Source organism: Asterias amurensis, chromosome 5 (genome assembly GCF_032118995.1).
Source record: "Asterias amurensis chromosome 5, ASM3211899v1".
Classification (NCBI taxonomy): Eukaryota; Metazoa; Echinodermata; class Asteroidea; order Forcipulatida; family Asteriidae; genus Asterias; species Asterias amurensis.
This window is the reverse complement of record NC_092652.1, coordinates 2,931,494-2,955,072: the sequence shown is the minus strand read 5'-3', so window position 1 is coordinate 2,955,072 and position 23,579 is coordinate 2,931,494. Positions and strand designations below refer to the sequence as shown.

The window sequence follows — 23,579 nt, the reverse complement described above, 5'->3', positions numbered from 1 at the left end:
GCCTGGAACCGGTTGCCTTGTGTTTCTGTGACATTATTCCTATTTTATAAAGATAAAAAACTAATGATGCGACTCGTAATATACAAATGTCATTTGAAATTTTAAATATTTTGAATAGTTTGGTATTACCTCCATGGTATGATTTAGCTAAGAACCAAAGTTTAGACATAGCAAATTTCCGATCATGGAAATTCTAACAATGGAGTTTGTTCTGTGCTATAGAAAACAAGCGAAAGTCTCCATACATGAATAAATAATAATTGTTAAACTTAAAATTATCTTAATCCGGGCGAGAGTCACTTCCCACAGAAGGTTTTGAAACAAAGATCAACATTTTAGAAGTAAAGTTAATATGATGGCATCTCAACCTTTTGATAACCCCTTGAGTTATAGATTCATACGAGCACTTTAGAGAAGTAGATCAAAGAGCAGGATTTCTTTATATCAGGTAGAAATTAACAGACATTTCCCACCAGGCAGACATAAAAGAAATCCTCCGACTTGAGGTAAAGCCCACCAATTTCCTATCCCTATTTTTTTTTTACTGTCAATTTATTTTCCCGTTGCGAAGCAAACAACTTGAAACATCTCGTTAACAAGAGTCATTTTATTTTTTACGGTCGTCACTGTTTGTGAAAGGAAACCAATACAAACATATCGTCTTGTATAAACTCCAACCAAGCATGGTCAACACTTCACAATATCCAAACATGGCATAAACTCTCGAAGCTTCGGTGGCTATTGTCAAGTTGTAAACTGTGTTTGAAGATCGTGATACATCTCTCCAAATGTAAATGGTTGTCCTCACATCTAGTGGGGTTGGTTATGGAGGGGGTGGGGCAGGGAACTCTCGGCCACAAGCCTCACTGAGTGCCGGATTTGTGCGTTTAAGGCACTGGGTAATTTTGGTAATTACTCAAAATAATTGTTGGCATAAAAACTTACTTGGTAACGAGCAATGGAGACCTGTCGATAGTCTAAAACATTGCGAGAAACGGCTTCCTCTGAAGAAATGTACTTTTTGCGAAAGAGGTTCTCCCTCAAATATTCAAAGACTTCAGGGGCTATGCCTGAAGCTTTTTTGAGGCATCTGAAAGCACATTATTTGTGCCACAGAAATGTTTTTTCTTCATTATTCTCTTGCAACTTTGACATACAATTTAGGAATATTTTTCATGAGATTTGCTATTGGATGCATATGTTGGTATACACTCAGTGAGAATACTGGTCTTTGACAATTACCAAAGGTGTCCAGTGCCTTTAAGAAGCTACTATTATTCCTATTATGATCTTGATGGTACATTTTCTCATGATTAAACACAACTAGTCAGGGGTGTCTAAAAATAGTAACCACTGTCAAAGTTTGATAGATTTAACTTTTGTCCTTGCGTTTTGGGGGGTACAAAATTGATGTTATACATATTTATGGATTTTCAGTAGATAAAGTAATTCACTTACTATTCTTTTCACAAAACGAATAGAAATAATAATGAAAATGACAAACAAGTATTTATGTCAGATATATACATGTATATACTTATTTATCATGTCTTGGCTTCATCCAAAAGAAATTCCCCCAAAATAAAATATTTAAAGAGGTGTAAATCTCCTCATAAATTCTAAAAATTTCAAAAAAAATTAAATAAAGATATTTTGATCCAGTTGTGTGTCTGTCATTGAAATTCCATCTTTAGTGGTTAGATAACTGCTCCAATAACCGAACACTGATTTTATCAGCTATTTTTTAATTGTCATAATTACATTTTAACAAATTTTCTGGTTATTATAATATTTATTGCAACTTGCTAACTCCCATTGTGTTAACCCAATTTCATTGCTACTCATAGCGTAAGTGGGGTACCAGTTGCAACAATGTAAACTTAATGGAGTTTTGGCTGGTGACCAGTTTCTGTTAAGCACGTGCTCAGCAAGTTTTTATGCTTACCTGCATGGCTCTGCACCATTTCCCCCTAACTGTGCAAGCACCACATTTCTGCGCTAGCAGACCACTGTTTATGGATTCGGGTAATCTCTGTAGGACACAAAGCACAATATATCCACAGATTTACATTAAACTAAAGCCCGGTTCATACTTCCTGCGAATGCAAATGCGAATTGAATCTTGACGTCACAAATTCGCAACTAACAATTCGCAGCAGTTGAACTCTGCTCTACTCCCTTGCGAATAATCGCTGCAAAAGGAGGGTGTGACGTCAAATTCACGTCAAATTCGCTTCGCATTCTCGTTCGCAGGAAGTATGAACCGGACTTTACACAGGTTTGAGATAATGATGGTAAAAAAGCTTCCCTGTAAATATTACTTGCTGAGGTGCTGTAATTGTTGTGACACTGTTTTACTAATTTCTCAAAAACTACAGCACCTTAGCAAGTACATTCAGATTTTAAGGGAAGCTTTCTACTATCAATATCTTTAAACTGTGAAAGTTTAATGTAAATCTGACGACTTGTGTTTTGTGTTACAAAAAGTACCCAGACCCTTAAGAACCCTGTCTTGCTTCTAGCTACATAGCATTCAGTTCAAATAACTGCTTAATAATGCAGAGGGTCAAATTTTCAATTCCACTGGAGGTGCCTGGACACATTTCCTGCAATTGGCAAGGCTCATGAAGCACAGAGTATACATTGCTATTAAGACAGATCATTGTCGCAGGGCAACATTATCATTATTTTTTAATATAGTATTTTTATTCCTAAATATATTACACTTTTCATAATGTTCTCCCCATCCATGGCAAATGGAATATTCCAAGTATTAAATTCAGCAAGGCAGGATTGTTCCAAGAATATCCAGGGGGGGGGGGGTTGCATTTCATCATCCGTTTATTGAAGTTATAGTTGATGATTGATGGCGGGTAAGTAGGTTTCTCACTGGTATCCTGCTCACCTCTTAGCGACCAACTGTGCCTTCATGCTTTGGATCTTAGCGCTTAGAGTTCGGTTACCAATGCTCTGACGTAGTACCAGGTTCAAGTCTTCCTCGTTGCGTTGCTGGAACGCTAAATCAGCAGCTTCTTCAAGCGATCTTCAACAAGATGTAGAAACAAAGATCAATCAATTAACAATGGAAGACTTTAGACCTTCAAATCGCAACATGGTCAGAGACCTTCTGAGAAACCAGCCGTCGATTTCACAAAGAATTAGGACTTGTCTTATCTCGAGTTAGGACGAGTAACTCGTCCTAACTTAGGATTAATCTTAAGGTCTGCATGCTACAGTGCAGGGCTGGGACTCATCCTATGTCCGAAGATTAATCTTAAGTCAGGAAGAAGTTGGTGAAATAGACGGCTGGGCCCAATTTCATGAGCTGCTTAAGCAGAAGAAGTAGCTGAGTATAACAAAACCATGCTTACCAGACTAAGGTTACCAGCCGAAATACTATGTGACATTCAACATTTCTGACTGGTATCCTACTTACTTCTGCTAAGCACACAATTTGTAAGCAAACATTTTTTTTCTTCCAAAAAACATTGTGGAAAAAAACAATTTAGATATAAATGTAGCCCTACATGTAAGCTTTATAGTGGTGTATGATATTATTAACTGGTTTATATATTATAAACTGGTTTATGAGAAGTAAACCAGTCATTTTCAACCCGAGCGCAAGATGCAAAATTGACGAAAAAGGCTTGAGTTTAAAGGATTTAACCAATCAAGGGAGCTTGCTCAAATTTCTGCTAAGCATAAATGAGCAGTATACCATTACCAGTCACAAAGTATACATGTCAAATATTATTTTGACTGGTAACCTAATTCTGGTAAGCAAAGTTTTGTTGGGCTTAGCTGTTTTTTTGTGTGCTGAAAGGCACTGGACACTATTGGTAATTACTCAAAATAGTTGTTAGCATAAAAAATTACTTAGTAATGAGCAATTGTGAGAAAGGCTCCCTCTGACGTAACAAAGTTTTTAAGAAAGAAGTAATTTCTCACTCAAATATTTAAATTGAATAAGAGACCTCAGCTGAGGTCTCAAATTCAAGCATCTGAAAGCAACTTGTGTGAATAAAGGGTTTTTTTCTTCCATTATTCTCTGGCAACTTCGACGACCAATTGAGTTCAAATTTTCACAGGTTTGTAAATATTATGCCTAAGTTGGGATACACCAAGTGAGGAGACTGGTCTTTGACAATTACCAAAGGTGTCCAGTGTCTTGAGGCAGCTCTATGAAAATAGGCCCAGGGGGAATGATTTTGAAGGAGTTGTTGGGTAGTAACGAGATCCGATTGTAACTCACCCCATACGGATGTACATCTTGACTTTGTGTTCTGCAGTGACTCTCCCGATATACTTATTGGCCTCGTACTTATTGGCGTGCTTCATACAGACTTCAACAAACGGCTAGCGAGGTTAAAAGAAATTAGACATTAGTATTCAGAGAGGACAGTAATCATCAAACTGGTAACTTAGACATGGAAAATTGTAAATAATTATTTCTGAGAGGTAATGAGTGAAGTAAGTTAAAGACACTGGACAGTCAAAGACCAGTCTTCTCACTTGCTGTATCTCAACATTATGCATAAAATACCAAACCTGTGAAAATTTAAGCTCAATTGGTCATCGAAAGTGCGAGATATTTGCTAAGCACCTTTTTCTACTTGACAGGTTCATAAATTTTGACACAAGTCATTTTTTTTTTTTTTTTTAAATACCAACCTAAGTTTGTTTACATAAACACTTGCAGAATTGACCATCTTCGTGGCATACAGAAGACATTTAAAATTTATTTCAATTCAAAATATATATATTTTTTTCAAATGGCATACCTCATATCCGATTGGTGACTTCTTACTCTTTGCAAATCTCTCTAATTCTAACCAATCACCAGCGCTGGCTAAAGCATCAACCTTCATCCACCAGAACCTAGAGTAGAAAAAGAGCAAACAAAAACTCAGACAAATGAAACTAAAATCTCCCTAGGCCCTTTTTCCTACAGTCCTCAATCCACCAATAACCACCTCTACTATAGACGGTATTGAATATGACGTCACCGTTCAAATATCTGACCTACAACATGGCGTCTGTGCGTGCAATTGTGCTTGCATGTGCTGTAGAAATCAAACCAGGAATGCTGCGTGCTGCGTGCTTCATTGATGTGCGCGTTTGGACCCGCATACGGTTTGCCCAACAAGATGGTGACTTTCATAGCAAAAAAGGGGTTATTCTATACTATGTCACCAAATTGATTGGAATTGGATGAGATTGGAATGCTCGACTCAGTGCTAAGCAATTTTTGTCTTGACCACCTGCCCCAAGTCCTTCTGAATCCTTCACTTTGGCAACAAGGATTATGATCCAATTTGAAGACTTGTCTTGAAACGTTCCGTTTCTTATCTTGTCTTTACTGCACAAACCGCCGCCACTGGGCTATAAACGTGCAGACCCTTGTGCATGCATGCTCCCTACTCAAATTTTATATTTTCAAGGAGGGACTTAAAATTATAGGCGTCAGGGACTGATTCAACCTGTGGCGGGAGTGAGTTCCAGATTGGTAATAGTTCTTGGATACAAGGAGTAACGGTAGTAGCGTTTCTTCAGACGCCTTGAGTACCTTTTTGTTATAAGTGTTATATAATATTTATAAGAGGAAAATTAGTGATTCGTAATTGAGTGCAACAAATGTTTGAACTTATGATAAACCCCATACCTCTTGTCTGGAACCTTGAATTCTTTTCTGAGTTGCTCGGCTAACTTGCTCATATTCTTAGAGATCAGTTCATGCATGGTGTCATGTAACGTCTTGCCTATATACGTCACTTTATACTGCTCCTCTAACTTCTGTTGATAACCAAGAAGTTTAGCTTGCTCTTCAGCTGCCTGCAAGACAACATAAAAAACGGCTGCATTGAAAGACTAAGGCTTTGGATACATAAGTAGTTTAGCTTGCTTTTCAGCTGCCTGCAAGACAACATAAAAAACGGCTGCATTGAAAGACTAAGGCTTTGGATATAAGTGGTTTAGCTTGCTTTTCAGCTGCCATCAAGACAACATAAAAAACGGCTGAATTGAAAGACTAAGGCTTTGGATACGTAAGTAGTTTAGCTTGCTTTTCAGCTGCCTGCAAGACAACATAAAAAACGGCTGAATTGAAAGACTAAGGCTTTGGATACATAAGTAGTTTAGCTTGCTTTTCAGCTGCCTGCAAGACAACATATAAAAAACGGCTGCATTGAAAGACTAAGGCTTTGGATATAAGTGGTTTAGCTTGCTTTTCAGCTGCCATCAAGACAACATAAAAAACGGCTGAATTGAAAGACTAAGGCTTTGGATACGTAAGTAGTTTAGCTTGCTTTTCAGCTGCCTGCAAGACAACATAAAAAACGGCTGAATTGAAAGACTAAGGCTTTGGATACATAAGTAGTTTAGCTTGCTTTTCAGCTGCCTGCAAGACAACATAAAAAACGGCTGCATTGAAAGACTAAGGCTTTGGATACATAAGTAGTTTAGCTTGCTTTTCAGCTGCCTGCAAGACAACATAAAAAACGGCTGCATTGAAAGACTAAGGCTTTGGATACATAAGTAGTTTAGCTTGCTTTTCAGCTCCCTGAAAGACAACAAAAAAAAACGGCTGCATTCAGAGACTATTCACCAAGCGGTTTCATTTACTTGCACACATCAAAGAAAAAACACAAAAAATAGGGAAAATCTTAACAAACCCATCACTAAATCCTTATTTTTGGGAACTAGGTCCAGTTTCATGGCATTGTTTACAATAATCAATGAATCAGAGCTTAGGGAAGCTTGTGCGCGTGTGTTATCCACAGTACTAGGCATTCTTTACGTATACATGTCCAGCTAGCGCAGAAAATTTGCGCTTGGTCTGTAAGCAAAGAATGGTGATCGCACAAGCAGAATTCATCTGTAAGCAGATCCATGGGGACCCTATGGGATAAAGTATCAAGTGTTATTTGTTTACCTTTGCTGCTAGTTCATTCCTTGCCTTGGTGTAACTGTCTTGAGCTTGGTTGAGTTTGTCTAACTTCTGCCTCATGTCCTAATATCAAGAAAACAAAAACATTAATATGGAAAGAATTGGGAGATCTATTTATTTATTTATATTTTTCCTTTATTTACGAAGTGTGAGCCAAATCAGTAAAATATAACTGATTTCCATTTGGGCCCTGCATAATTACATTGTTAAGAAAAAAAAATAAACAAATTAAAAAGTAATCATAAAATCACTTAATACAACAGTATCATCTAAAAATATCCAGTTATAAACTATAAAGGGAACCCACAGGGCAAATTTTTGGCTCAAAATTTCTTGAGCGGGAAGGGAAAATGACTGGGGAAATACCAATAACTTTAAATTGAACCCAGTAAAAATGGACAGAGTGGAATTTGATCCGAAAACTTTAGGTCTAGAGGGCTCAGTTGGTAGAGCCCTGGCATTTTAATGAAACTTTTCTTTGTTCATCCCCAAACCTAAAAATCTATTTTGATATTCAAATGTTCCTTAATTACAATTTTGTCAGACATGGACATTTATGCCCCCGAAAAAGTTTTTGGGATGTAATGATTTGTCGATTATGTCAACATATGTTGTTGAAGATACTGGTCCACGTCATAATAGACATAAAGATCCATACTAGACATTTTACTAAAGACTTACTGAAGTCTGGAAACTTTCTGCGACTTGACAATTTCCCATCTCCTGGAAGTCATCATTTTGATAGTGAAGATCTGACAAAAGGGCTGGGTTCTGTTCTCGACAAAACTACATCAAAAAGAAATAAAGGTTCAGTAAAAAAAAAATGACAAAGTGCGAAAAATGCCTGAGCCTGAGATGCCTGAGCTTATCAAATTTATCAAGGAACCATTCAAATACCAGGTATTATATGGTATTTTTGTCGGTAACTATTTTCTGCTCAGGAATATTTTTTCTTTGCTCAGCACAATGTTTGAAGTTCTAAAGGAACAAGCAAGAAAGTTTATATTAGCATTCATTTGGTGGCAGAATCACACAACATGTCACGACAGTGCATCGGACTCGAGTTCTGGTAGCTAAGTCATCAGGATATGGGTTTGAATCCTAGTCATAATAAAAATAATAAACTACAGCATTTATAAGGCGCACTTTACTGGAAAAGAGGAACATTCAAAGGCGCCAGTCAAGTTTTGTCAAGATGTTGGAAAGCAAGCAAGAACAAGTGTGTATTGAGTTTCTGATGGAAGAGAGTGATGTTGTGGATTTGTCTGAGGAATTCCGGAAGTGAGTTCCAGAGTCTTGGTGCTATGTTGGAGTAAGCCCTGTCCCCGTAACTGGCCAGGCTAGTCATGATACTTGTGTCCTTGAGCAAGCTACTAAACAATAATTGCTTCTCAACATACTTGTTGATTTAGCTTAGTGTGCATTATACTTGGCAGCACAGGCTGTATACACACAAGGGAGGTGAGATGATTTATAGGAATGCAATAAGTGGCCCAGTGACCAGTGCCTGATTTTAAAAGGCTGCTTAAAGCCTGTGGACACTTTTTACCAAAAGTGTCCAATGGCTTTAAGCATGTGCATGATATACATCACTAAACAAATACATTACAAAACAGTTTTTATAGCTCGGGAAGCTAATTGTTTTTTTTGTTTTTTTTTTAAACAATATATTATTCCCCAGGGATTAAAGACACTGGACACTATTGGTAATTGTCAAAGACTAGCCTTCACAGTTGGTGTATCTCAACATATGCATAAAATAGCAAACCTGTGGAAATTTGGGCTCAATCGGTCATCGAACTTGCGAGATAATAATGAAAGAAAAAAATGCCCTTGTCACCCGAAGTTGTGTGCGTTTAGATGGTTGATTTCGAGACCTCAAATTCTAAATCTGAGGTCTCCAAATCAAATTTGTGGAAAATTACTTCTTTCTCGAAAACTATGGCACTTCAGAGGGAGCCGTTTCTCACGGTGTTTTTTACCATCAACCTCTCCCCATTACTCGTCACCAAGAAAGGTTTTATGCTAATAATTATTTTGAGTAATTACCAATAGTGTCCACTGCCTTTTAGCAGAGAATATTGCTTAAACATTTTCTGCTAAGCAGAAATGAGCAAGATACCAGTCACAAATCGTACTTGTGACATGGCAGTTTGGCTGGTAAACTTATTCTGGTAAGCATAATTTGCTTGAGCAGCTCTATGAAATTGAGCCCTGGTATAATAAAGTTTGAAGAGTAAGGCTAATATTTTTGGATTATAAGAGCCGATATATTATTGTTATTGAAGAGGTGTTGGTTTGAATGTGTTGACCTACCTGCATAAAGAGGCTCTGTGCCATTGGATGGTTTCTGAGTGACATGAGGAAATCACCCATTGGCATCGTCTCTTTCATCTGGAGTAGAACCATGTACACTGTATGTATGGAATAGGGAAACTTCTGGTCAAGTCTAGCTTTGGAGATAATTTTGACCGATCCTCAGAAGTTATAACTACCATTTGTGGTGTGTCGTGGCCAGGCGGTCTAGTTTACCAGACCCAAGCTCTGGGCCCAATTTCATAGAGCTGCTAAGCACACAAATTTGCTTAGCATGAAATTTCTTCCTTGATAAAAACAGGATTACCAACGAAGTTTCAACGTGAATTTCAGGATGAGCAAACAACAGCTAAATACCAGTAACAAGGAATATGCTACAAATTGAAATCTGGTTGGTAATCCTGTTTTTACAAAGGTAGAAATTCCATGCTTAGCAAATTTTTGTGCTTAGCAGCTCTATGAAATTGGGCCCTGGTGTTGTCAGCAGCAGAGTGTGGGTTCGATTCCCGGTAATGACACTTGCGCCATTGAGCAAGGCACTTAACCATAAGTGCTCCTTAAAAAATTAGTGAAGGTAGTGCATTCTGCTCTACAAGCCAGGCCCATAGTGGATGATACCCATAACGACATCATTACGGACTGTGAAGGGGGTAATCGTTTCAGCAAACTAGCCCCTGGTGGCAGTTGATTTGGGTCGATAGCCCAAATTAGTTAAGTGTACATGTAGCCCCCAACTTGAAGTGGCCATCTGTGTCATTGTGATAGTAGGTGATCTCTCATTTAAAAGAAAATTAGCCAGTAGACCACTGCTAAGGCAGAACGCTGGGTAACAACTCATCGCATTGAGGCAATTGAGGCAATGCCTAAGACCTAAGCCCAGCAATGCTCATCTTTGAGACATATCTGAGACTTCTTAAGTACTCACCCAAGTCAGTATCACCACTCTCTATTGCTTTAATAAGAGCAACTTTTTGGTCTCTCATCGTCATCAACAGAGGGACTTGTTCAGCTGCTCGAGGCTCATATTCCAGAAGCTGATCAAACAAACACAATAAGCACTCAAACTGTTAGACTTTGTTTATGGCGGTATGCCTCGATCCCGTGAGTGATTCACTAGAATTGATAATAATAATAATAATAATAATAACAACTGCACTTCTATAGTGCCTAACACCTCCAAAAGAAAGTCTCTAAGCGCTCAGAGGAACAAAAGAATAATTATGTATACGATGAATTGAACAGAGATGTTTTGAGAAGAGTTCTCAATCTAAAAAATATATAATCAGTTTACTGGAACAGTCCTCAGTCCAACAGAATGAAACAATACGTGCAGTTGGATTTTGAAGGGTTGTGGTCTACTAGAATATACATACCCTGACGGCAAGTTGGGTACGCCCACATTCCGATGCCTTCTTAGCAATCTCAGAATAAGCAATCCCTGGCGTGGTGTCAAGCTTACTCTTTATATCTTGGGCTATCCTTTCATCCGCTATGTGCTTCTGCAATACCTTCATACAAACAAGAAATTGCACAAGTCATTATATGAAACAACAAACCACAAGGAAAAATAATAAAAAATAGTGGCTTCTTACTATGGTACTCGAACCTGTTACTCAATGACACTCATGGTGCTTGTACATTATTACCCATAGAGTTATATATAAGAACTAGAGAGCGCACTTGCCTATATACGTGCCCTGGCATGCGCCCAGGCGGCCATTTTCTAAGTTGACAAAACTGGCATCTCACAGCGTGTGTTTGTGCGACCATTTTGTAAGTTGAACAAACAGCATCGCGTGAGCGTTCAATAAAAAAAACTCAAACGTGTATTTCATATTCAACGCGCATGCAGAATGACGCGCTTGTCATCTTGCGGTCCCGTGGCGTTTGTGCATGAAGCTTCACTTGTGCGCCCTCTAGTTCTTATATATAACTCTATGTTATTACCCCTGTTCACATGGCCATTTATTTCATTCATTTAATCATCTCAGCTCCCTGAGGAGTAAACAGCCTGTGCTGCCAAGTGTGTAGAGCTTCACGCTAATTTAACCTTTAGAACCATCTCTGCCCTCACAGGTACCCATTTACCCCCTGGGTGAAGAGAAAGACTTACAGTTAAGTGTCTTGCTCAAGGACAGAAGTGTCATAACTGGGATTCAAACCCACAACCTTATGACTTAGCAACCAGAACTTGAATTTGGCGCTCTTTACCAGTGAGCCAAGACCCCCCTTTAAACTGACTGGTTAATTATACATTTTTTGTTTGGGAAAATACAGCCAAGAGTGGAAGTGATAAATGAAGGTTCTACGGTACCTTGTAGCAAGCCCAGTGTGCGAGTATTCTACTCTCTCCATCAGCCTCAGGTAGTTTCAAGAAGCGACTGATGTGCATGGCGAGACACCACTGACGACGCAGGATCAACCTAGAAGAATAATTCACACCAAACATCAAATAAAACAAATTTGTAACTAAAAGACTTTTTTAACGCTTCATTAAATAAGTTCATCTGGATTGTTGATAATCATGAATTATGAGGTTCATTTTTAAACAATTTGTTTAAATAGTTTTAGCTAGTTACGTTTCACTCCTAAGCTTGTGAGACCCGTAGTCTTAAAGGCAGTGGACACTATTGGTAATTACTCCAAATAATTATTGGCATAAAACCTTTCTTGGTGATGAGCAATGGAGAGAGGTTGATGGTAAAAAACATTGTGAGAAACGGCTCCCTCTGAAGTGCCATAGTCTTCAAAAAAATATTTTCCACGAATTTGATTTTGAGACCTCAGATTTAGAACTTGAGGTCTGGAAATCAACCATCTAAACGCACACAACTTCGTGTGACAAGGGTTATATTTCTTTCATTATTATCTCGCAACTTCGACGACCGATTGAGCTCAAATTTTCACAGGTTTGATATTTTGTGCATATGTTGAGATACACCAAGTGTGAAGTCTAGTCTTTGACAATTACCAATAGTGTCCACTGCCTTTAAAAGCTCCAGAACATTTATGACCAACCCACACCTACAGCGCCCTCTATGTCCACCAAGAAAGGGTATAAAAGGCAGTTCAGCATTGGACATAGTCACCAGTCTAAAGAAGCTCATAGCTTAGGAGTGAAACAGAACTAACTAAAATAATATGTAAGTAACACCTACATTATTTTTGGATTTGTAAAAATGAGTCGCTAAATTCATGGTTTAACTCTTTCACTACAAAATTTATTGTGCAGCTGTGACGGATATTGGGAACAAAATCTTCTTAAAGCTCCTTCGTTCAAGGCCTGGTAACTTCCTATGTTGTAACTATAAGATGTTTCATACTAACAAAAAACTTGCAATACAGGGTTCTCCCAATGCACAAGCTAGCGTATCAGGCCGATGTTGCTAAACAAAACATTTGATTGCTAAGTACATGTAGCTACATGTTTATAACAGAGATGCAATTTTTTTTACTTGAATCGGCATTACGACTTTTCTGATTTCACCTCCAAAATCAGGTTTTTTTGCTTAAAATCTGAATATGTATAAATCGGAAGGAAAATATTAGATTTTTCCCAGATTTATGCGTCCAAAACGACACCACAGCATTTTTCAGATTTGGTTGTATCTCTGATTTAAGTTACATCTGTTTGTAAGTAAAATAAAAAGTAAGAAAAAAAAGAAAAAAATTAAAATAAGAAAATCTTACCTGTCGATTAACACTGGTAGAGTCAACCGTTTGAGTCTGCAAGAACACCTTCAGGAATCTAATTGCTTTAAGTATTTCTTTATGCATTTTTAGTTGTTTCTTTTTCATTTTTGGTTGTTCCTTTTTCATTTTAGATAACAAGTAGCAAGTTACTGCTGTATACTGGAGTGGAGTGTCAAACTTTTAGTATTTACAATCAGTATCAAACAAAGGGAACATAACCAAGATGGCCAAGTGTTTTAGAGCATTGAATTCAAGTTCTGGTGGTTCAGTCACCGGAGTGTGGGTTCGAGTCCCGGTCACGACACTTGTGTCCTTGAGCAAGATACTTACTATAATTGCTTCTCTTCACCCAGGGGTATAAATGGGTACCTGCGAGGGTAGAGGTTGATATTGTGTGTGAAAAAATCACTGGAGTGCTATGGTTGCCCTAGGCTGTTTACTCCCCAGAGAGCTGAGAAAGATTAAAGAAATGTTGATGGCCCAATGTGCAGGGCACTAATGTAAAATTGTAAAAATGCGCTATATAAGAACTTGTAATTGTTATTAATATTTATTCTTATGAAGGTAGCAAAGGATACTGTTCATAGCTGAGTGGAACTCCAACGTGATACTCCCTCACAGAGTTGAGAACTCTCAGTAATTTACACATATTGACAAACTTCTCTGGATTCAAGTTGGTCAAGAAACACTTGCCGAAGGAAGCAGCCTGAAAAAATAATAAAATCTTGATGAAAATAACCGATAGAAAAAGGCCCGATAAGAAAACGGTGCTGACCCATCATAATACACTGGTCACTCTTTAGTTTACATTCATTTGCAATAAGCCATTTACGAGTTGTGATGATAGACCATGTGACCGTCTCTTAATTAATTAGCAAAAGCTTGCCCCTAGTCTGAGGAATTCAAATGTAAGCGGTACATTGTGACTAAGCAAGTCATTGTACCAGACATTATTCAAATCTAACTCGCAAATGTGACCCGCTACGTGTAAAATGAGTCAGATGTTGACAATTTCAAGAATTGAGTTGTATGTATGGCTGGAAGGAACACACCAGCAGCAGTAATTTGGTATATGTCTAAGCTTTGGGGTGTGTCGCGTTGCTGAGTTACTCCCATTTTAAATTAGCAAATACATCAGTTTTTCTGAAAAACGAATTACAAGTAAAGTAATGTTTTAAAATACCATTGCACGCGAAAGGATACAAATTAGACATAAGTATGATAACAAAATTAATGTTTTTATAGATTTATAGCCTAAAGGTAAGTGTTCTCAAGATTAACCAAGCAAATAAAGATCTTAAAAAGTATTTAAAAAATGGACATTAAACTGTCCATATTACTTAATAATGCATTGGGCGACATCTGACTCATTTTCACGTAGCGGGTCACAAATGGCTTATTGACCCATAGAGATTTGTGCCCATATCAGGTCAGTGGAGTTATGCGCGTGACACAGCGAGGGCTCCCTCTATACCTACTCAACTGTTTTGTTAACAATATTAAACAAATAATGCAAAGCTTATGATAATTAAACACCATATTGTAAACTGGGTGCGATTTTACTGCAGTTTTCACTCCTCAGATGCAAGGCAATTTTTTTAATTTTTTTAATAATTATTTATTATTGACATCCAACAGCGGATAGCCGCCACTTACAGGAATCATTAAAAATTATGTATAAATATAAATATAAATATATAATGAATAGGGTAGATGGCCTTAGCTTTCGATCCAAACCGGACCTTCTTCAGAGGCATAAAACAAGTACAAACAAATACATATCCATTTATAGAAAAAGAGAGGGGAGAGGGATTAAGGGAAGGATAAAAAATACAACAATATATAACAAAAATTACACAATATTCTGCTTAACAATCGCACAGTGTGGATTGATTTTACAAATTTTAAGCAAATGACTTTCGCTGGAAGAGGAAGACCAAAAGCCAGATAGACTGACAACATTCGTGCACTGAAAAGACATAACATGCATGAGCTAACAACAACAGCTCTGGACAAGGAGGCTTGGAGAGAGTTTGTTTCTCGGACCACCACGGGACGGCAGAAGCCACACATGGACTTAAGAGAGAGAGTCTTTCAGTGAGTAAATATCTAAAAACAAAACTTACTTGAAAGATCTATTGATGAACTTTATGACCAAAACACTCACCCTAAGAAGCATTCGTTGCGTTGCGGGTTCGTACTCACACCCCGCTGCTTCAATGGTCTGATCAACGGCCAATGAGAGCTGGTCCTTCACCATCCGGATATACTCATCAGCTTTCTGACTTTCTTTCTGTACAAACCAAAAATAACGATGACTGTTATTTATTTAGGCATGGGCAGCACGCCATATCGATACCTCTAATCACTAAGCTCTGGTAAGTGAGTTGAGAAACATCGCTGATTGGCCAACTAAAAGTTACTGCTTTGTCAAAAACTTTGAGACCCTTGTCTAGCGCAACGTACATGCGTGTCAATAAGAAAGTATTTGATTGTTGTAAGATTGCCGTGGTTGTTCTCTTTTCTTGCATTCCACTTCTAGGAACCCAGTTCAATTCCTGTGGATTGGGTTGTCTGTCCCTACCAGATTTCCTCCTACATCTGAAACTAAAACTTCCTTCTATGTCTTCTCTCCCATGGGGATCAAAGTAATTAAATTTGCTTTTCTGGGAGTGTTTGGCTTCAAAACTAGAATTGTTTTAAAAATGCATTTTTAGGGAGAATAGAGCCCTGGACATAAATTTCAATTAGTGATATACATGTATAAGTAATAATAATAATAACAAATTCTTATATAGCGCATTTCACAATAAACCGTATCAATGCGCTTTACATTAGTCCCCTGGTCATTGGGCCAATAAACATCCCTTTAATCTTTCTCAGCTCCCATTAGGGAGTATACAGCCTTGAGCTGCCATGGCGCTCCGAAAGCTGTTTATTCACAATATCAACCTCTACCCTCGCAGGTACCCATTTATACCCCTGGGTGAAGAGAAGCAATTATAGTAAAGTATCTTGCTCAAAGACACAAGTGTCACGACCGGGACCCGAACCCATACTCCGGTGAATTAGCACCAGAACTTGAATTCGAAGCTCTTAACCACTCGGCCCCAACACTCTACAATAAACAGGTGCATGTCATACCTGAAACTCCTTCGATGCCTCAAAGAGCATCGCACCGGGTGCCATGGAACCAATCTTAAAAATCTCCTCCACAACAACTGTCAGAAAAAGAGGGGGGAAAAAAACACTTATTTATTACTAAATATATTGACATTCTTGCAAAAATTAACAATTGACAATTGAGACTAAAAAGGTTTTTCTTTGTGGATTCACAAGATGTGAATGGTCAACAAGACAACTCAGATGATATAAGAACTCACCTGGTACTCGTTGCAGTAACTCGTGAGTGTGAGTGTCAACGATACGTACTCCATCTGCTTCTGGTACTAGGTAGGCATCACTGTCCATGTTGAATGTGACTCACGAAAGTTAAGAAAAAATGTTGTAAAAAATTGTCATGATTATTTGTTACATTTGGCATGTTTGGCGTGTCGAAGCAGAGCGGACAAGAGCACCGAACTTAAGCTCTGGTGTTTCTGATCAGCAGAGTGTGGGTTCCAGTCCCGGTCACTTGTGTCCTTAAGTACGCCACTTAACCACTATTGCTGCGTCCTTAGGATGGGTCGTAAAGCCGTAGGACCAGTGCGTTGTGAATGCACGTAAAAGAACCAAGGGCACTTATTTATAAGAGAAGGGGTTTGCCCCAATGTTTTTGGTTTGATTGGCAGCATATTATTGCGACGCAGCACCTTGTAAACAATTACATGGTGCTATGAAAAGGAATAGGTTATGGGTAAAATCCTGGAATGATAATATTAATAGTGTGAAAATGAAAAGTAACAAACAAATCAGAGATTTATTTATTTTGGTTTTTACCCATATACATCGATGTGTTACAGCACTGTATACTTAGTACTTTCCCCGAGTCCTGTGAAAAAATATCACAGGCATGTTACTCGGGTGGGATTCCAACCCACGACCCTTGCAATTCTAGAGCAGTGTCTTACCAACTAGACTACCGAGGTTGCCTGGTAGCTAGAGGCAGTTCAAATCCTGTGTTTTGGCAGTGGGTACCGCAACGCTATAATAGATGTTAAGTTTGTATCGGGGAAAAAGAATATTAATTTTGGTTTTTACCCATACATCGATATGTTAATAGCACTGTATACTTAGTACTAATCAGAGATTTCTTAGAGATATTTTAAAGGATATTTGATCCAGTCTTTGTGAGGACCGATGACCAGAAGGAGGTTCTCCCAGTAGCCGACCACCGCTCCGGTGCCGCACCACGCTAACTGCTTGGGTCTCATCTGACTCTTTGTGTCAAACTCACAGTAACATTTCTATAGAACGGAAACAAGAATTGAAACCAAAGTCAGATGGAGAAAGCAAATTCAACAAAATTTCTTGAGATAATATAATATGTTTTTTTTTTTTCTTTGGAAGATCTTCCCCCCCTTAAGGGAACTCGAAAAACTCCCACAAGTGAATATTAACAGCCAATCTCTCTTATATAAACATTGGTTTAACATCTATGATTATGAATTGCACAAAACCGAAGGACGAAGCAATGGTTAAGTGTCTTGCTTAAGGACACAACTGTCACAACTGGCACTCAAACCCACACTCTGCTGATCAGAAACACCAGAGTTTGAATTCGGTGCTGTTAACCGCTCGACAACGCCATTTCTGAATCAATAATAAAAAATAATTTGATTCTACCTGAAGATCAGAGGAACCAATCCACAGAAGTCCAGTGTCAGCAAAGAGAGCTAGGAGACGGTTATCAAACGAGACGGCCATCTCAATGAAAGAGTTGATGTTACTTCTTGTTTCTAGCATCTACAAGAAGAAGAAATTACCACTCAATAAGTCAATGACAATGCGAATATTAAAGGGAAGGTTTAGGTTTGGAAATCAATCTTAAAAACAATGGCAAAAAAAGGTTACAGTAGCTTTTGTTAGAATGAGGCATTTTTTGAGAAACATTTAATTTTGAAGTACTGTCAGACTGTGGTTATGTAAAAGGATGGCAGTTTTTATACCCCAAAATTTGAATCTGACAAACATTACTGTTAGTAACATTTTCCACATTGTGTACTCTAGTTATGGATTATTCTTTCTGCTTGGACTTTATCGCTCTGTATGTTTGGCAACATCTCAACTGTTTCTTACATAGCTATAAAAAAAGTCAATGTCATATTATCCTAGAATTTCATTAATGAGATTTTACAAATTGTTGCATAGAAACCATCGAATCCTTAACAATACTTTAACCTAATGCACTTTAACCTAAGGCCTTAAGAAAAAGACAAAGACAATTCGCTGAAGATAAGATAGTGGACATCTTCTTACCTGTTCATGTACATCTGTGTAGTCCAGGAGGAATAATTGTCTTTCTTTGGCAAGAAGAATCTGAGTATGTCTGTCTCGGCAGATGATGGACCAACTACTGGGAGGACAGTCTAGACCTGTAGAATGAAGAGTGGAGGTCGCTAAGTTAAACTAATATAAGGATGGTTCAGGAAGATGGTGCAAAATTCAAAATCATGTTGTTCTTTTTTTTTTTTACTTTTGTAATTATTGATAAATGCTATTCAATAAGCTGATGGGAGACTTTGGAACTCTAGGTGGCAGCAGATTTACCAGGTAAATTTCCATTGTTTATATAGTTATGAGCATGCACTCATTTTGGAGCACAATGGATTTACCTTGCAAGTCTATGTCAAAGAAAGTATCACAAGATACCTCACAGAAAACTATCCTTGATCTGCAACCATTAATTTAAAAATCCGTAAAAAAAAAGAAAAAAAGAAAAAGAAACTGAAATAAGAAAATGTATGATAAAATACAAAATAAATCCAAAGCAGGGGTGATTTTACCTGGCACTTCGACCATCTTACGGCTGTGAGGGTCGTCAATGTTATTGATGACAAAGAATCGGTAGCTTCCAGTCAGGATGGCAAGACCTGTACCCACGAATCCCTGGAAGATCTTGCACTCTAAGACCTTGGTGTCACGTGCCTCCTGAAGGAACAACAGGAAAGAGAAGCTACATGAGTGAATGGATTGGACTGATGGGATTAAATGGAAGGGCGAGTTGTAGGTTGGTAGGTTCAGATACACATTTATTTGCTTACTGCTATGAAAAATAATGAGAAGTACATTAGGGCGAGTAAAAAAGGGAATATGTTTAGCATCCCCGCCCGGTTCCTTTTAAGAGGACGCGTCCTTTTTTATTTTATTTTTTTAATTTTTTTTTTTTTGTGCACATTTATTGTTATTTTTTTTATATATTTTTTTTATTTATGAAAAAAGGGTTATTTTAAACGATCTCAGCTAAAACAATCTGAATGTCTTGTCTGAATGTCTTGACCAAAATGTTTCATTTACGTATTGTGTGTTTGAGCAGTAGAAAAAACAATGGATATTTGACATTTTAAAAAGAATGGCGGCCATCTTGAAAAAAATAAAAAAAATAAAAAGCCCCTCCTCCTTCCTTTTTTTGAGAAACCCGGACGCTAAACATGTCTCTTTTTTTACTTGGCCTTATTGGGGTAAAACATTAAAGAGCATCCAGCAGGATTAATGTATTAAATAGAGTATGTGGCTGTTTTGACATGTTTGATAAGCAGAAGCTTGTAAAACAGCCAGACCAAAAAAACAACCCACAAAAAACAGACGACATACACGCAAGCAAAAAGACAGTTGAACATTAGACTGTTAGACTTGACCGCTACACAGACACAAGATACAGATCAGAGATAAAAACAACAAATTAATAATTTAGCGAAAAGATGGCAGAACATGTTAGCTTGGAACAGGCTTTCAGGGGATCACGGATGAAACCACGCTCATGAGCCTGGTTCTAAATGGTCGACCACAGACTGAGGGTTGTAGCTAGACCAATTTGAGTGGTGGGCAATAAATCAAATTTGGAAGTCTACCGATGGCAAGGGGATCAGCAAAATTATGTTATGCTACCAAGAGAAAGTTGAATGGCCTTTTGATTGTGTTCTTTCTCTGTGACATTTGATTCTCCTCATCATTAGCTGTGTCTCAGATCAATGCAAAGTGGACAATATTTGAAATCTGTGCTAGGCAGCATAATGTATTTTTCTCAGAGTGCTGGGCAAAAATTGTGAGTCCTGTGCAGGCCCGCCCAGGACCGCCCACCGTGGCTACAACACTGACCACAGTAGTCAACCAATGGTCGACCAGCCTGGGTTTGAGTAAAAATACTCAAACTTTAGTTAACCATGGTGTACACTCGAACTTGCTCCATGACGCATCTTACACTGTACTTACCTGACCAAGACTGAAGTTTCTCTGGAAAGTTCCGAAGATGTCGTACACTAAGACGGTACCGTCCTCTTGTACGCAGAGAAGATCTTCTCTACTTGACCATCCCATTTGCAACAACTGGCCACTATCCCACTGGATAGAGGTAGAAATAAAAGAATCATCAACACAATGAAATCATGGCTTTGTCTAGAGTACATCTTTGACAATTGCCAATAATGTCCAGTGTCTTCAAGACAAAAAGATCTTAAGGCACAAAGAGTAGCGGTACTAAAAACTTAAATCACTGCCTCTAGATTAGGTCATACAAGACGCCACCAGTGGCTCCAGGTGCTTCTATGAGACCTGCCGTCGATTTCACCAAACTCATCCTAATTTAGGATTAATTTTAGGACTTTAGGATGAGTTCAGTTCCGTATCTGAAGACGTTAGGACGAATTGAACCCATCTTAAGTTAGGACGGGTTACTCGTCCTAACCCGAGATAGGATTAATCCTAGCGTTTCGTGAAATCGGCTGCAGCATTAACTACTCACCCGAAACTGTGAGATTTCTCTTCCAGATGATGTGTAGATGTAGACAGTTGGGCGGGTGGAACCTCGGACTCCTGCCTTACTGTCATCACGAACAAGTGCTGAAAAGAAACAGGAATGAAAGCATTTTGACAGAGTTATGAAACTTTGATCTCAGAAGGATGTGAGGTTTGGTAAGCAACCCACACACAGATCTATAAGTTGCATGATTGATACAGTACAGTTGACTCTACAACTTTTCTATGAGCTGCAACCGCACTATGGTACAGGCCTGTATACCTCGTTTTTGAAAGGACAAGAATTTTCTTCTTGGTTAAGGGCACCCTATGAGGAAATTGTAAATTTCTACTGGAGCATTTCATGGGCACCAAGGCAATGACCAGAGGGCATGGATCAATCGCCTTTGTTGTGTTTGTGAAGTGGGAGACGAATAATACTTATCAGGGGTGGATTTCACAAAGAGTTAAGACTAGTCTTATCTCGAGTTAAGACAAGGTACTTGTCCTAACTTAGGACTAGCCACACACTTTTATATCTCCTTGGACAAGTCCTAAGTAAGGACTAGTCTTAACTCTTTGTGAAATCAACCCCAGGACTTCTACTTACCGATGGGTCCTCCGTAGGGGGCGGCAGCCACCTTGAACTTCTTAAGGTCAGCGACCTCTTGCCAGCTTCGATCCATACTGTACAGCTCCAACTTCCTGTTTGGTTAAATTATAAATGATGTATTATTTTAAGCAGTTAGACTGAGCAGTGGATATTTTAGTCAGCTTAAAGGCATACTTTTGATAAAGCCACAACATCACCCAATACAAGCCAATACATGTATGGGCAGTGACTGGGTTTTTTGTGCTTTAAATATTTTACCATGACAAATCTTAAGTCTGTTCCTTGCAAAAATTGTCAACTCCTCAAGGGGTCAAGGTGGTTTCGCATTTCACGAGATGGGAATGAGATTCAGACCATTTAAAATTTTGGACTTAATATCCTGGGACTGGGAGAAACAAATAAAGAAAAAGAAAAGTAAACAAAAGGGAAAACTTTCCGTATCCTGTCACTACTTTTTCACTTATTTTTTACCAACGCAAAATGGAATACCTCAAAGTCAAACAATTGAGTAAAATCATTTAATTTTAATAATATTATTAATAAATAAATTGGTCTTTTTATAAATTTTAGATATATATATTTTAATTAATAACAAATTAAAAAGTGATGGTAGGACACAACCCCCCCCAAAAAAAAAAAAAAAAAAATGAAGAAAAGAAACACTCATACTCCTTTTTTATGAGCCAGGTGAGAACAGTAACAAAAAATAATGTAGCGACCAGGGTCCAATTTCATAGAGTATACTGCTAAGCACAAAAATTTGCTTAGCATGAAATTTCTTCCTTAAATCCTTGCTTGATAAAAACAGGATTACCAACCAAATTTCCATTTGTTTGACTCATTGAAAAATTGATATTGCTTGTTACTGGTATTCAGCTGTTGTTTGCTTATCCTGAAAATCCTGTGGAAATTTTGTTGGTAATCCTGTTTTTATCAAGGCAAAGATTTCATGCTCAGCAAATTTTTGTGCTTAGCAGATCTACGAAATTGGGCCCTGCTGCAGCTGGGCAGCAGAGAAAAGGGGGCAGAGCTATTGTCCGGTAACTGGGCAAACTAAATGGCTCCCACAAAACACAACACAATTCTTCTTTTGTTTTGCCTATGACCACCCGTACACCATTTACAGTAATAATTGAAGTGTTTTTATCTTCCTTACCGGTAAAACACCTCCCCTAAGGGGTTCCAATCACCAGTAATGTGCGCCATTGTCTTCGGTTCTGGGTCTCTTCCCCCGAAAATCACATCACTCCTCCTTTTTTAATTATTTTGTCTACTAAATAAAAATAGCGCCCTCTAGTGATCCTATCGGTCATGACAATTTTCACCGACCGCGCGCGGCGCACTTCTGACAAGGCCCTACCTAACCCGCAGTTAAAACAGAGAACATTATGGAAAAGTTTCTGTATCCGGTCACCGCCTTTTCACTCATATTATATTATAAAATAAAAATAGTTATCGACCCAAGCAGAGTTTCAATGGCCATCCATAATAAAAAGCTGGCTTTCCCGCAGCGGAATATTATTTCAACAATCACCCATTTTTTGAAGAGAGTTTTTGGTTAAAGGGGGTACCGACTAATTTAATACTGAGGCACTTAAAACTAGGTTTTGAAGATCTCGATTCAAGACCCGGCCGGGTCCAGGCTGATTATCTGGACCAGATTTAGACAGTTTTAGGAGTTGAAGTTAAAGGAACACGTTGCCTAATTGGATCGGTCGAGTTGGTCCATAAAAAGCGTTTGTAACCGTTTGTTATAAAATCATATGGGTGGAAAGATGTTGTAAATGTAGAATACAATGATCCACACAAACACGACTCGGAAATCCACGGTTTTCCTTTTACCTCGTCGACTAACACGGTCGGCTATGTATGGGAGTCAAATTTTTGACTCCCATAAATGGCCGACCGTGTTATTTCGCAGAGTAAAAGGAAAACCACGCAATTTCGGGGCAAATTTGTGTGGATCATTGTATTCTACTTTTAAAAGATCTTTCTATCCATATGCATTTTATAACAAACGGTTTCAAACGCTTTTTACAGACCAACTCGTCCAATCCAGGGCAACGTGTTCCTTTAATATGAAGTAATAATCATTTCAATCTTTGTTTTATGTTCAAA

The 23,579-nt window shown here is 38.2% G+C and overlaps 1 protein-coding gene across 1 annotated transcript; it reads right to left on the bottom strand.

The window, feature by feature from the left end:
* LOC139937470 (vacuolar protein sorting-associated protein 16 homolog) lies at positions 1-22,728 on the bottom strand. The gene is made up of 24 exons (XM_071932619.1): positions 22,618-22,728; positions 21,459-21,553; positions 20,856-20,953; positions 20,327-20,455; positions 18,901-19,045; positions 18,374-18,489; positions 17,741-17,860; positions 17,231-17,361; positions 16,339-16,433; positions 16,100-16,176; positions 15,123-15,248; positions 13,534-13,661; positions 12,953-12,988; positions 11,577-11,685; positions 10,636-10,770; positions 10,188-10,296; positions 9,263-9,360; positions 7,628-7,732; positions 6,932-7,009; positions 5,663-5,832; positions 4,782-4,878; positions 4,253-4,356; positions 2,906-3,043; positions 1-2,032 (listed from the first exon to the last, which is right to left on the bottom strand). Exons 1-24 carry the CDS (start codon positions 22,665-22,667, stop codon positions 2,014-2,016), a joined length of 2,508 nt encoding a protein of 835 aa, XP_071788720.1. The 5' UTR covers positions 22,668-22,728; the 3' UTR covers positions 1-2,013.
* Between the last annotated feature and the right edge of the window lie 851 nt (positions 22,729-23,579).